General features: G+C 34.2%; 1 protein-coding gene across 16 annotated transcripts in view; it reads left to right on the top strand.

Moving 5' to 3' along the window:
• Trdn (triadin) overlaps positions 1-14088 on the top strand; it is a 369239-nt gene that overhangs the window by 100105 nt on the left and 255046 nt on the right. For all 16 annotated transcript variants that reach the window (XM_087911137.1, XM_087911136.1, XM_087911148.1 and 13 more), the window contains exons 6-8: positions 7391-7456; positions 9998-10057; positions 13967-14088. The exon at positions 13967-14088 is cut by the window's right edge and continues 64 nt beyond it. In XM_087911137.1, the coding sequence (XP_087767263.1) occupies positions 7391-7456; positions 9998-10057; positions 13967-14088 (248 nt within the window). The remainder of the gene's footprint in view (positions 1-7390; positions 7457-9997; positions 10058-13966) is intronic.

Genomic DNA, 14088 nt, shown 5'->3' with positions numbered 1-14088 from the left:
GGCCCCTTTAGGCCTCTCATTCAGGGACACTGATGACACATGTCTGGCCTCAGCAGCTTTCCATAGGCAGGGAGACAAACTCAATTCCTAACCTACTTCTATCCTTAACTCTAAAAGCTGTCATGTTCTGCTGCGTGCTTGGTCCAAAACATGACCTCTTCATTTAATTTTCTGTTTAACTGTTACTCTCACTACCTAAATTTGACTATACTTGAACTTGCTCTATAGATCAGATTGACCTCAAACTCAGGAGTCTACCAGACTCTGCCTTGTCGGCCTTCTTGTATTTAGGGGCTAATATTTACTGCATATGTTCATTTTTTGGTTCTTAACTCTTTTGATCTAGAAAATTGGACAATTTCTAGAAATTTTTTTCCAGAAAAATCCTGTTTCTGGGCCAGGATTGATAACTAAACTGGCTACTTCTCTCTGTCTGAACTGAAAGGCAAATTTAACTGGTTCCATTTGATCAAGGTCTCCACAACTTCCTTCTGCAGACTCTATAATAATTTTGTAGCAAGATAGCTGGAGTGAATATGGTGACGTTGATGAAAACATTTGCATTTTGAGCATAGCTCTCAGAATCCTGCTGTCAAAGTCTTTAAGCACTGGGCTGTGGAGTGGGTTTATTAAACCAGCGAGTCTCCTGTAATAAAAGCAGTGAGTTTGGCTGAAGTCTAAAATATATTTTTCAAAGTCTGTGCAGGAGATTAGTCACCTGAATATATTTCTTGAATAGACCAAATGTATCTGAGTAAAGCAAATAATTCGGAGAAAGATGCAGATGATATATATATATATATATATATATATATATATAATCTATAAGTAGGCAGGTCTGTAGAAAGATATATCTATCTATCTATCTATAAATAGCTAGTTAGATAAAACATACAATATATATATATATATAGGTAGATGAATGGATAGATAGATGATAGATAAATAGATACATAAATGCATAAATACATAGGTAGATACATAGATAAATGACATATACATACATGCATACATACATAAGTATACTTTTGTGTTTTGATCTGCTTTTTCTCTCCTGTCAGAACATGAGTGGAATATTTCACTTGCTTTCTAGTTTCCATTCTGTAATTAAGATGGGATAGTGCCTAGTTTTTATTCCTCAATAACTTACTGACAATGAGTTTTATAACTAAAATTTTATGAACACTTTTAGACCTGAAGTGATCTCTTAAGTCACATTCCAGCTCAGCTGTGGGTGAATGTGAGGGCTAGTTATGGTTTACTTTGTCATTAACACAACTGAAAGTCTTATAAGAACGCATGTAATACCTTAAGATATGTTACCTATGATCATTATAAACAAATACCTTAGTTTAAAAAAGCTGAGGTGTTTTGTGGAGAAATAAGTTTTGATGGTAATTAAAACTAGAATATACACTATTTCACTTTTTCTTCTGTTTATTTTTTCCTCTTTCTTGTCATTCTGCAGCCTTTTCCTCCCACCCTTTTAGAAGAAAAACAAAAACAAAAGCTTCTTCTGATTCATAGGAAGGGTTTAATAATAAATGATCAGTTTAAGTTTGGAATATTTACTTATCAAAGAAATGCAGAAAAATAAACAATACGTCATGCCAGAAAATACAGATTTCTAACATACACCCATTCAAATAGGTTAAATGATTTATATTAAAGGGGTACATAATCAGTTTCATTTTTTATTAGGCATAGAAAATAAGATAATTTCTATAGTTTTGATGCTAGATGATTTAAATTCATAAGATGTTAACTCTTTTATTTTGCCCATTTTTTATTTTGATACTTTTTATTGGGGGAAGAATAGAATAATTTCATGAGTTAAAGAGTAGTTCTAGTAATGTGTACTGGTTATGGTTTTAAGCATAAGCTCTGATACCCTAGGTAATGCTTGCCTTTAAACTAAATTAAGCATGGTAATATTTTCCCATAAAAGAAATGGAAATTTATTTTGTAATTATAATCAGAGCAATGTATGTTCTTGTGACCTTGTACTGAGTTTGCATAGTGAGTAATGCGGAGTATCATTACATTTGCTTAGAAGAAACACAACCATAGTGTAACTCTCCTTGCTATTACTCAATGTTATTACCTCAAATAGAAGTCATATAAATGGCCTTCTATGAATGCATGGAATGAGTTCACCACAACAGAACAGTTATAGGCTCTGAGCATTAAGATTTAACACAAGTTTGCACAAATAATTCTTTTTCCATATGAGGATGACAGTTTGTATTGAAAAGTTTCATAGGTCAAAATGGTCTTGAAAATGGTCTTTTTTTGTATAAAGCCCAAGATTTAATAATATGTACTTGTCGAGATAAAAAGGATGAATACATTTGCAGATGGAGATGAACAAAGCAGTCTTGGACCTGCAGCTCACAAGTGTTTCAGGTGAAAGGATGTCCATTGTGGAGGCAGGAACAAGAATGAATGTCCACTGTGAAATCGGAGCAAGGAACCCATCAGACGACAAAAACTGACCAGTCTCCTGATGCATAATAAATAAACTGTCTATAGTGTTGAATGCTACTTGCTAGCCATGTGACGACAGGCAGAGAGGGGGTCTGAAATCCATCAGTACCATACCTGCAGTGCCATGTTACCTCCATATGTATGTTTCTTTTCAAAGTGGTGCCTTAGTGTGCATTTGATGCTTTCTCCTTGCTGTAAAAAAAAGTGTGTGACAAAAGCAGCCAAAAGGAAGGAGAGCTTATTTTGACACCTAGTTAGAATCCATAGTCAGTCAAGATGAAAAAGATATGGCAACAGGCTCAACAACATATCAAGACAGAAAATTAACATATAAATCAGTAGCTTTTTCAGATACAAATAATGAATTTGCCATGAAAGAAATTGGACGGGTGGGGGACCTCATTCATATAACTTAAGAAAAAAATGCTTGTAAATTAATTTCACCAAGGAGTTGAAATCCTCTGGAATAAAAATTTCAGGACACTAAAGAAATTGTTGAAGAAAACATGAGATTAAAGTCTTCTCATACTCATGGCAGCACAAATAATATTGTTTAAAAATGCGATTTTCAATGGCAGCCTTTACAGAGCTCAAAGAAAAAAAATCCTAATTTTCATATAAAATCACAAAAGATCATGATTAGTCAAAACAATCCTAACCAGAAATAACAATGCTGGAGACATCTCAGATTAAGCTACAAAGCCATAATGTCAAAACCAATGAGGTGTAGGCACAAAAAATAGTTACATAGACCAATGGACAGAATAGAATACCCAGAAATAAATCCATAAAGTTACAACCACCTAATTCACCAATGATGTATAAAAGTGTACACCATTTCTTCAGAAAAAGATGCTAGATGAACTGTATTACAATTTGTGAAGCTATTTTCTAGATGATATCAGAGAAGATTGAGGACTCTTAAAAATCAATATTGAGTAGTATTCAGTAGTTCTGAAGTCAAAAAAATCTTAAAGGTTTAGTTAAGTTTATTGTCATCTGTCAGTTGGAGAATTTAGTAGCCTATAAAGAGCTACACTTTCATAGTTTTGAGCCAAAACTTTTGAGGAAGAACTCGGAGAAAAGGTCCTCAGAGAATGCTGTAGCTACAAAGACCTAGAAGTTCAGACATTCTGTGATCTCAGAAACCCTCAGAAAACATGGACGTCTTTCTGGTGGCTGCTGCGATAAAAAACAGAAGTACACAGAACTACTTGGGGAGTGCTGGTGAGGAGTCATGCAGGAAGGAGCAATTGCTTCAGAGTTGAGCAAGGTTTAATGTTGTGATGGGGAAAGGTCAGTCTTGACAAGAGCAGTCACGGCGGGCTATGCTAACTCAGATGCCAAGCCACAGAGCCACTCCAACTGGTGGATTCCATTTGCTCTTAATTATGAGCCTACCAAAGGATCTTTTGTTTCATGTAAATAAGAGTGGCAAACCACATAAGCTCTAACAGGTGCAAAAGCTTGTTTTGCCCTGGGTTAAAAGTACCTTCACCAAGATATGGCTTGCCAGTCTATGTTGGTGGGAAGAGGCATCTCTTGTTTTCCATATGGGTGAGAGGTTGGTTCTTAGCAGAACTGTATCAGCAAAGTTAGATACTGCTGTTTTTGTAGCATAATATTTTTATTTCAAAGGGATTATTAAACCAGTTACTGACTGTTGCATTGCTGTATCTAAAGTCATTTCAATGCTTGGCATTTGAGCACACTCTTGCCAAAGTTTGAAGCTTCAGTCCAAACAGCTTTGGTGGCTTTCTGCCATTTGAACAGCTCCCTAGAGACCATGAGTCCAGCTGTTTCAGTAAACTGTATTGTGGAGCTAATTCTGAAGGGGGATAATGAAATTCCAGTATATACCACTGTGTCAGTAAATCAAAAATTTTGATTGAAGGAACCAGCTTTTTCCCCTGGGTAACGAGAATGAGGAGTTAATATGCTAATTTGAGTCTGAATTCAGCCCCTTTGCTCCTCTGATTTTGTATTAATTTGCCCGTTTATGCCTATGCACATGTCAATCTGGAAATCTGCTCGTGGAATGGACAGCCAGCTGTCTGAGGTGCAGAGGCAGAGCCACAGATTAGGTGTTCCCTAGGGGCCCTTTTTAGTCAGGGCTCTGAACACACAGCTTATCTCTCGTAAACTTGGTTCCCCCTAGAAAAACTTTAAAAGAGGCTTTGTTTTTGCCAAGAATTTCTTTTTGGATGTCAGTTTAATTAACGATGATCCAAAGAAAGAAAAATGAGGTTTTTATTTTTATTTTTTATTTATTTATTTATTTATTTTTTGGCGTGTGTTCTCTGTAAGTTCTGATTTCCTACCCTTATTTTGTGAGATTCATTTTAATTGAAACTAGTTTCTCAGAAGCAACTAAAACAACCATTAAGTGTGAAGGGGAAAAAATTGTAGTGCCTGGACATTCCAAAGTAAATTCCCTCTTCCTGTTTCTAGGTTATATTTAAGAAATTTTAATCAGCTACAAAAGTTTCCAGAGATTGAAAGCAAACAGAGCTTGAAAGCAAAAAAAGATATTAGTGTCTTATAAAATATTGAAATTTCATATATTTCAAAATATTATTAGCAGGGTATCATATGACAGATATTGTTTTTTAACCAATTAATTAATTTATTTATTTATTAAAAATTTACACCTCCTCCCCGCCTTCCTTTTCCCTCCCCCTTCCCACCTCTCCCACCCTCTCTAGTTCTAAGAGCAGTCAGGGTTCCCTGCCCCATGGGAAGTCCAAGGTCCTCCCCCCTCCATCCATGTCTATAAAGGTGAGTATCCAAACAAACCTGGCTCCCACAAAGTAAGTCCATGCAGTAGAATCAAAACCCAGTGCCATTGTCCTTGGCTTCTCAGTCAGCTTTCATTGCCAGCCACATTCAGAGTGTCCATTTTAATCATATGCTCCATCACTCCCAGTCCAGCTGGCCTTGGTGAGTTCCCATTAGATCAGTCCCACTGTCTCAGTAGGTGGACGCACCCCTCATGATCATGACTTCCTTGTTCATGTTCTCCCTCCTTCTGCTCCTCATTTGGGCCTTGGGAGCTAAGTCCAGTGCTCCAATGTGGGTCTCTGTCTCTATCTCCATCCATCACCAGATGAAGGTTCTATGGTGATATGCAAGATATTCATCAGTGTGGCTATGGGACAAGGCCTGTTCAGGCACCCTCTTCTCTGCTGCCCAAGGAACAATCTGGGGACCTCTCCTTGGACCTGGGTATTGTTTTTAACTGAGTCTACAGAGGTGTAATGTGCCTTTGTAATCTTTCCTTAAAAGATTTCATCTGCTAAGCAGTCACATATAAACATGGCACCATTATTGCTTATGGATATATATTGATAGATAGTGTAATTGCTCTCCTAAATAAGTATAGATAGGATAGAAATTTACAGAGGAAACCCTTGAACCAAGCCTGAAGAGCTTTTCATGGATCTGGGAATGGAAAACGAGTACATGTGGTTTGGGGAAAACAAGATGGAAGATACAAAAAAGAGTCACATAGGGGACACTGGTATCCTGTAACACTACAGAACCTCTATTAAAACTGAATGTAAAGTTTAAGGTAAATTTCTGACAGATAAAAATGGATACTAATCAAATGTCAAATCAATGAGATATTTCTAAGTATGCAATAGTTCCTACTTGTGACAGATACCGTGCTAAGATCTGTTACCCACACATGCTTTGTTGAAAAAAGTTTCACAGCCTCAGAAAAGATATTAATGTATTAAAAGGTGCAATAATGTCATGCCCACAACAGATACTGCTCAGATATTCTGAAATGGTCTTTTCCTTCTTGTCCTTACACTCTCTGCCTATGTTAATTTCCTAGAGGTTTTCACATCCGTCAATGTCACATCTACGAAGGGGCCTTCTCCAAATATGTAGCTGAGATTAGGTCCCCATTATCCACACTGACATGCCATCCTGTTCATTTTCTCTGCAGCAATTACATTAAATGCAATTAACTACCTCTGCAATTATTTGTTTAGCATTCATCATCCATTTGCATGTTGACATCCCATTGAAAGGGAAGGAATTTGTCTTGCCAAAGATAATCTTCAGCTTTTGACAAATGTTCTCTGTACATTCCTGTGTAAATACAGGGTAGGTAGGGAATAAAAGAGCAACAAAAATCTTAGGTTGAAGAAGCTTAAAGAATGAATAAAGTTAAGAAATGCAAGAGAAAGAATGATGTAGAGAGAATAAAGTATGATTCAATTTCTGTATTTTTAGCTTGCTAATTAATAAACACTATGAATAAATAATAAGGTAGGGTTTGAATCATCTTGGAATAAACTGGATCACAACTAGCTAAATTAAGTTTTGTTTCCTTTGGAAAGATGTGATATCATTACAATCTCATTTTGTTTATTTTAAAAACATTTAGCATGGACTCTTTCTATAATGTATTAACACATGAAGTTTATACTCTTCAAGTACTTTGTTTTAGGTTCAGGAGACTATACACTTTCATTTTGTCTTGATACTTCTGTCATTCATCCAATATCAAAAACAGAGTTCTTTAACATATAGCATTTGTGTGTGTGTAAGTGTGTGTGTGTGTGTGTGTGTGAGTGTGTGTGTGTGTGTGTGTGTGTGTGAGAGAGAGAGAGAGAGAGATCTTCCAATTTATTAAGTTAAAAATTGAAAAAGTTAAGTCCATTCTTTGTTGTCAGATCTATTTCTGAACTGCTTATGCTTGGATGTGCAATAAAAGTATGGATCAAAAAATCAAATCTATAATTATTTTTGAAGTTTAATCTAAGTATATAAACCTTTATGACAGCTAAAAGGTGATTCCTACACATACTTTTTAAACTAATATGTCATGGAACTATCTCTAAATTCATTCCACTGATTTAAATTGAAGGTATTTTCTGCTTCTTTCCAGTTTCACCCAAAGAAAAGGAAAAAGGAAAAGAAAAAATGAAAGACAGAGAAAAACCCGAGAAGAAAGGTATATAGCTGTTCTTTTTACAGCCTTAACATTTAAGATTTTTCCTTTGGCATTTCTCTAATTTGCATTTAGACCTTAGAGAATATTTCTTTTTCTAATATTTTTATTACATTTATTTTCATAGACTAGAACCCCTAAAGTGGAATTTCTGGACTAGGGATAATAAAGTATGTTAGTCTTAGGAAATACTCCAGTCTTTCTTTGCATAATTGTGAGCTTGTTAGAGAATATTACCTAAGAGCATACTGGTCAGCTCTACAGAGGAAAGTTAATTCTTGTTAGTTTGATTCAGTTGCCTATTATATTGCCATATTTGTTTGTTATTGCTTATTCATTGAGAATGGATAGGTAAGCCAACTTTCTCTGAATCATGAACATGCCCCGTGGAAACCACCCCACACTGCTCAGAGCTCACATTTTCCATTCCATCTTACCCCATGCACTGACACCGCCACTTGTGTGAAGTTCTAAAAGCTTCGTTAACAATATGTACACAACATTTATAAAATTAATATGTGATATATATATGTATATATATACATAATGCTGTACAATCATCTTAGTAGTTTATATTGTTGTTCCCCTATAAAATCTAGCATGTCTTCTATTCTGACTTTCCAAAATAAAAAATACATCCTAAAAAATTCTCCACACCTGCACATATTTTCTTCATTCTGTTTACAAAGCTTTATTGTATTGAAAAGAGCCTGTCTTATGTCATATACCTTAGTTTATTTTTATTTGTAGAATTCACCTTAATATAATTTTAGTATTATAGATTTCTTCCTGTGTGACAGTTCATATTTCTTGCCCATTCTTCCCCTAGTGTGTGTGTGTGTGTGTGTACATTCATTTTTCTATAGTATTTCTACTTTGGGAGTTTCTTTAGGACCTTTATTTGAGATTAATTTTGTAGTAATAGTTTCCTTAAGGTTTTTTTTTTAATGTTTCATGGTTTACATTTTCGTTAGATCCACCCCCCTCTGCACCATCGCTTTGTGTGAAGTAAGATTACGGTGTGACTTTTGCTATTGTTTGACTGCGTCACATTTGTATCTGCAGTATCAGAGCCGCACAACTCTTGTGGTTGGTGAAACACTGCAGCTTAGATAGAAATATGGAGAATGGATGTGATATGAACCGGAGCAGAAGAGACATGTTTCAATATTACTTATTACATATTCACACTTGAATATTAGAATTGAATAGTTACTCCTTTATTAATATTTACTTAGCTGCAATTCCCTTGAATTTTAAAACACCTACCTTCTTTGTCTGTCTCAGTTATGTTTGTTCATTTCTTATCTGCTGGTGAGATATCGAATTATGAACATAAAGTTCTATATCCTGATAGAAGTCAAATACCTTTGTGTTTCTTATTAATTTTCATGGTTCAATAGTGCTAAATGTTTTCTTTAAATAATTAAAATTTCCCCTTAATTTATAAATGTAGAAAATTCACTAAAATTGAAAAATCAGAGATAAAATGCCGTCTGCAAGTGTTCCTCTGTTTCCTATATGCCAGTTAAAGATGTTTATATTTTAGGATACATTATATGGAAATGTTGGCATCTTCCATGAATGAACTGTTTATTTGAAATATAAGACTGTGCTGCAAATGCTATTGGACTTCTTGGGTTATCTTAACCACAATGCTTACACCTTTGGTTTTCTTAGTACATACAGAACAAAGACATGTTGTATAAATTAATATTGATGAATTACTTTACTAAATAAAAAAGGGAAGATATATTTCAGGTGTCATATAAGACATTATTAAATTAAAATCTTTATTATTTTAAATTATCTTATATAGTACCATTGATTCTCAGAGACAACTATTACTCATTAGGGATATGATTGACTTGTGAAAATGACTTTGATGTATAGCAATTGGTAAGAAGGCACTAGGAAGGTTCAGCATCTTTGCAATGTTTAAAGCAACCCCTTATATTGGGAACGGCTCTTTCCCAAGTGCCAGTTTTACTCCTGTTGAGGAACACTGGTCAATCAGTCTTCAGTCATGCTGATATCTCTTGTTATTAATGCTAAAACTAATTATTTTCACAATGTGTATATTGTATTTGTTATATATTTGTTCTTTTGTGGGGGTTCTTTCCTGAAAACATTATATACTTTGAATAGAAATATGTGAAAGAAAGATATCAGATCTAGCTTTCAAATTACTATTTGTTTGTATTGACCAGGGTTTCACTATTAGGCCTGGCTGTTCTGGAACCTACAGTGTAGACCAGGCTAGCCTTAAACTCACTGAGTTCTGCCTACCTTTGGCTCCTGAGCACTTATTAATAGAGTTTTTCACTATAATTAGCTACTTTCCTATTCATAAAGTCAAATTTTATAATGTAAGGTCTGTGGCTATTACCCACCGGTTACTATATTCCTAAGACCTAGGAACATAGTAATCAGCTATTCTATGATTTGGATTCCTATAAAACTGTAGTCAGAAGAAAATTGACTTTGAAATCTATTAAAAGTATAAAAAATTTGTAATTTTCTAATGTTAATTTTCTGTTTAAGCAACCCACAAAGAGAAACCTGAGAAAAAAGAAAAAGCAGAGAAAAAGACAATGACAAAAGGTAACTTTTACCTCTATACCTTCATTCTTCAAGTCTTTTGACAATGAGAGTGTACAATTTGACTGAACCATGAATGTTTGTAGTCCTTTTCCAATTCATTTAAATATAGTGATTTAAAATTGAATGTCTAAAGAATAATAAAATCAAGTACTCCAAAAGCATAAAAGGAAAATAATATGTTCTCACATGTGATTGGCAGAATTTTGGTCTCTATGACTTGTATCCCATGGTATCATCCTCATTACACTTTTTCAGAGGTAGTCAAGTTTCATCTAAAACTAGAAAATGACCCAATGTAGCCACCTGCACCCAATAAACAGCTGCAATGTATTTAGAAATAGAGAATTTTCACAGAATGCAAAGAGAGTTTTGAAGTGAGGTCTTAGCCTCCTTGGCTACCATGAAAATTATGGGGGATACAGAAGAACCATAAACAACAGCAGAAAGCAAACTGCCTTCACACTGAATAAACATGGAAGCCAGTTTTCCCTATAGAAACTTCCCTAAAGAGCACAGAGGATTGTTGACTTCATTTTGGACTTGTGAATTCTGTGAGGAAACAACAAACACAAAAAGCACTGTGATAATATACTTCAAGTCCAAAAAAAAATCCTAATTTTGGAAGATTAATTGAGTCGTATTTTTCTTTACCCTAAGATGGGCTATCAAATGTTTTAAGTGTTTAAAAATATGCATGTTAACTTATAATGCAATTGCATCTCTTCAATGTAAATGTTTTCCTCATAGTTTAAAATGTGTTTGCTATAAATAATATACAGGATCAATCTTATTCCAGCACCATCAAGTAACTATTTATGTATAGAAAATAATGTATGTCTATCAAATAAATGTTTATATTATTTAAGAATAATTGAATTTCCTGAGTATATTCTAAAGTCAAAGTTTGTGATAATTTATTGTTTTTTTCAATAGGATACAGACATATCTTTTACACATATGATTTACTACTGATGCTTCCCATTTACAAGTTAATCTTGACAGATATATGTAGACAAATCATATAAATTTTACACATATATAATATGCTCACATGTGTCTTCATTTTATTTAATCTATCTATCATCTATCTATCTATCTATCTATCTATCTATCTATCTATCTATCTATCTATCTATTTTAAGACCAGTAAATCCATACACAATCTTAACATGCTATGTGATAGCATAGGAAATATGATATTTCCTAGGAAAATAGAAGGTTAAAGTGCGCAAACAGGTGACATTTGAATTAGAATAGTGTGGAAGGTTTTGAAACTAATGACTTTTGGCACCTTCCTAGGACACAGTGTGTTTTCTTGTTCTGTTTAAACTACAGTCTATCAAGGGTAATAATTTTCCAGATCATCCTAGTAATTCTTCCTGTAAGAAAATGCACAATTCATTGTCATCCAGTGCCTCATGGACCTAGTAACGCCTCTATGCATGGTGCCTAGTTTTTATATTTCACAAAATGAACAGAGAGGAAATAAGAGAAGGAGGGATAAGAAGAGTAGTGAGCCAAAGTTTGGCCTGGTTCTCTCTCTCTCTCTCTCTCTCTCTCACACACACACACCCATCCCCCCCACCCCATCCTTGCTTTTCTCTAATGTGAGACAAATATACTTGTTTTCAGGAGTTCACAATAGAAGAGAGAATTTTTTGTTTTTATATAAAAAGTTGTCATGCTTCTATTGAATGTGCAGTCCCGTCTCTAAGAATTGACCTTGCCAGTTAAAAAAAAAATAATGGTACTAAAATAGATCTGAATTTCACCAATCTTTAATTCTCCAGTATAAGAACAGAGATAAAATTCATTGTGATCTGCACAGCACAGGTAGATGTAATTTAAGAAAGCTGAAATAACAATTTTACACAAAAACATAAACAAATAAACAAAAGACTGGTAAAATTTCAAAGTACAAATATGTTTATTCTAAACTATATATTAGTTCTGTTTTTCTCTGAAAATAAGCACCATTGGGATACAACAGGAAAGAAAGCTAAAAATTGAGTTCCCAAGCTCAAGTTTTTCCTAGCCTGGCAGGGGATACATAAGTGAACAATCTTGTACAATTCAAAATTACGATAGGGAATAGAGTTCAGACCTTCCTTAATAAAAGTGCCAACAAACAGAAGCTAAAAGGATAGGATATTTAATTCCAGTGACATAAGGTTTTGTATATGAATGGAGTATTATGGAATTGCAATATATAGAAAAATATAGAGATGGTACTCTGATAAAGTTTGGTGCATAAAAAGTGCACAATGTGTTCAAAAATGAACATAACTCTACAGGAAGAAACTTGAAGCGGGATGAATGCAGATATCACTGTGTTAATTCTGTGCTGGAATCTCTAGAGATAATGACACTGTGATGCTCTTTTAACTTCATCAGGTAACAATGAGACAAGCCCCATCTAGGCTCTCTTGAAGGGAAATTTAGGTGTGCTTGTCAAGTTGTATATGAACTTGTACAAAAGAGGAAGAAAAGAAGCAGAAGATATGGTTTTGTAATATTGTAAAGAAAGGAAATTTTCAATCCTATAATCAAAAAAGCCACACGTTGTGGAAAAAAAGGAATATATGAGAATTTTACAGCAATAATGTTGGATAATTTGGTTACCATAATGTCCATTCATGTAGAGTCTCAACCCCATTCATCTCTGAGGCATGCAATGATAAAGAAACTATTACAACTTTCTGTTTTACTGCCTCTTTCATTCTGATATCTAAGGCAGCAGCATCTCTCTGGAATGTCCCCAAAACAGTATATTCAATGCTGCTACCATTGATTAAATACAGTATCACAGATGATTTGGGTTTTGTAAATAGACTGGTTTCTAAAATGATATTATCTGTCTTTGTATGGAAATACACAGATAAATGGCTTAGTTTACATCAAAACAAAATGCATGGAGTACATTATTCATCAAAGTCTTTAGCATGTGTGTTATGAATACCTCTACAATGCATTGAAAATGACCAGTTCGATTCCCTCATTATATGTCGAATAGTTGTATATGGTCCCATATGCAAAATAAGTCAAATATTCAATACACCGTTAAAACTAATATTCATAAATGAAATATATTGTAAATGATTTAAAAATATGATTCAGTCACAGAATGATTAATCTATAAGTCATTTCCATCTCCAAAATTATGTAACTACCAAGTTAATGCATATTGAACAGATATGTACATTCATGTATATTTTGTTTGCTGGTGTTCTTTCTTAGGACATTTAAGGTTTCACAAACCCATAGAAATATTGTCTGTGACTTAGGTTAGAAGAAATGCATATTTTTTTCTTTACTGTCAGGCTTTGCAATCCCAGTCCTTAGCAAAATCTATCTCTCAGCTATTCTCTAGTAGATTTCATTATTCTAATTTTGTTATTCAGTATCTTGTAGGTAATTTTTCACTTGTATTCCTTGACTTATCTTCTGAAAAATTTTTGTATTAGAATACTGTTTGAGTAATGATTAAGATTTTATAGTTGTGGAGAAAAGTGATCACATTCTTTTAAGGAAATTCTTCAGCTGGTTGCTTTAGGATGAACATTTTTCTCAGTGAAGATACTCAGGGCACAACCTCTGCATTTGACAAGTGATTCCTTGTGGACCACTTACACTTTGATTAGAACATAACAACACAAACAAGCAGCAACAACAGTGGTAAGAAAAATGCAAATCAGTCTTTTCAGGTGCACATTAAGAAAGAGACTCATATTGTCAATCAATGACTTGTATATCTAATATTGCTTATTTATTGACTTTGTAAGACTCTGGTAGCTGTCAACAGTATTTGCCCCAAGGACACTTACTTTCTGTTGATTTTCTTGCTTGTCTTTTAAAATGCTACATGAGGAAATATCATACTTGAAGAATAACTTTCTTAACTCTTTGCAGAGGACAAGAAAGTTAAGACTAAGGAAAAGACCGAAGAGAAGATGAAGAAGGAAATGAAGGTTGGGAAACAAGAGAAAGGGAAGCCAGCAGCTGCAAAAGTAAAAGAAGCTCCTCCGAAATCC

This window comes from Myodes glareolus, chromosome 1 (genome assembly GCF_982192425.1).
Source record: "Myodes glareolus chromosome 1, mMyoGla1.1, whole genome shotgun sequence".
In the NCBI taxonomy this organism is placed as follows: domain Eukaryota; kingdom Metazoa; phylum Chordata; class Mammalia; order Rodentia; family Cricetidae; genus Myodes; species Myodes glareolus.
Note: the sequence above shows the minus strand (reverse complement) of the source record. Positions and strands in the feature narration are given on the sequence as shown.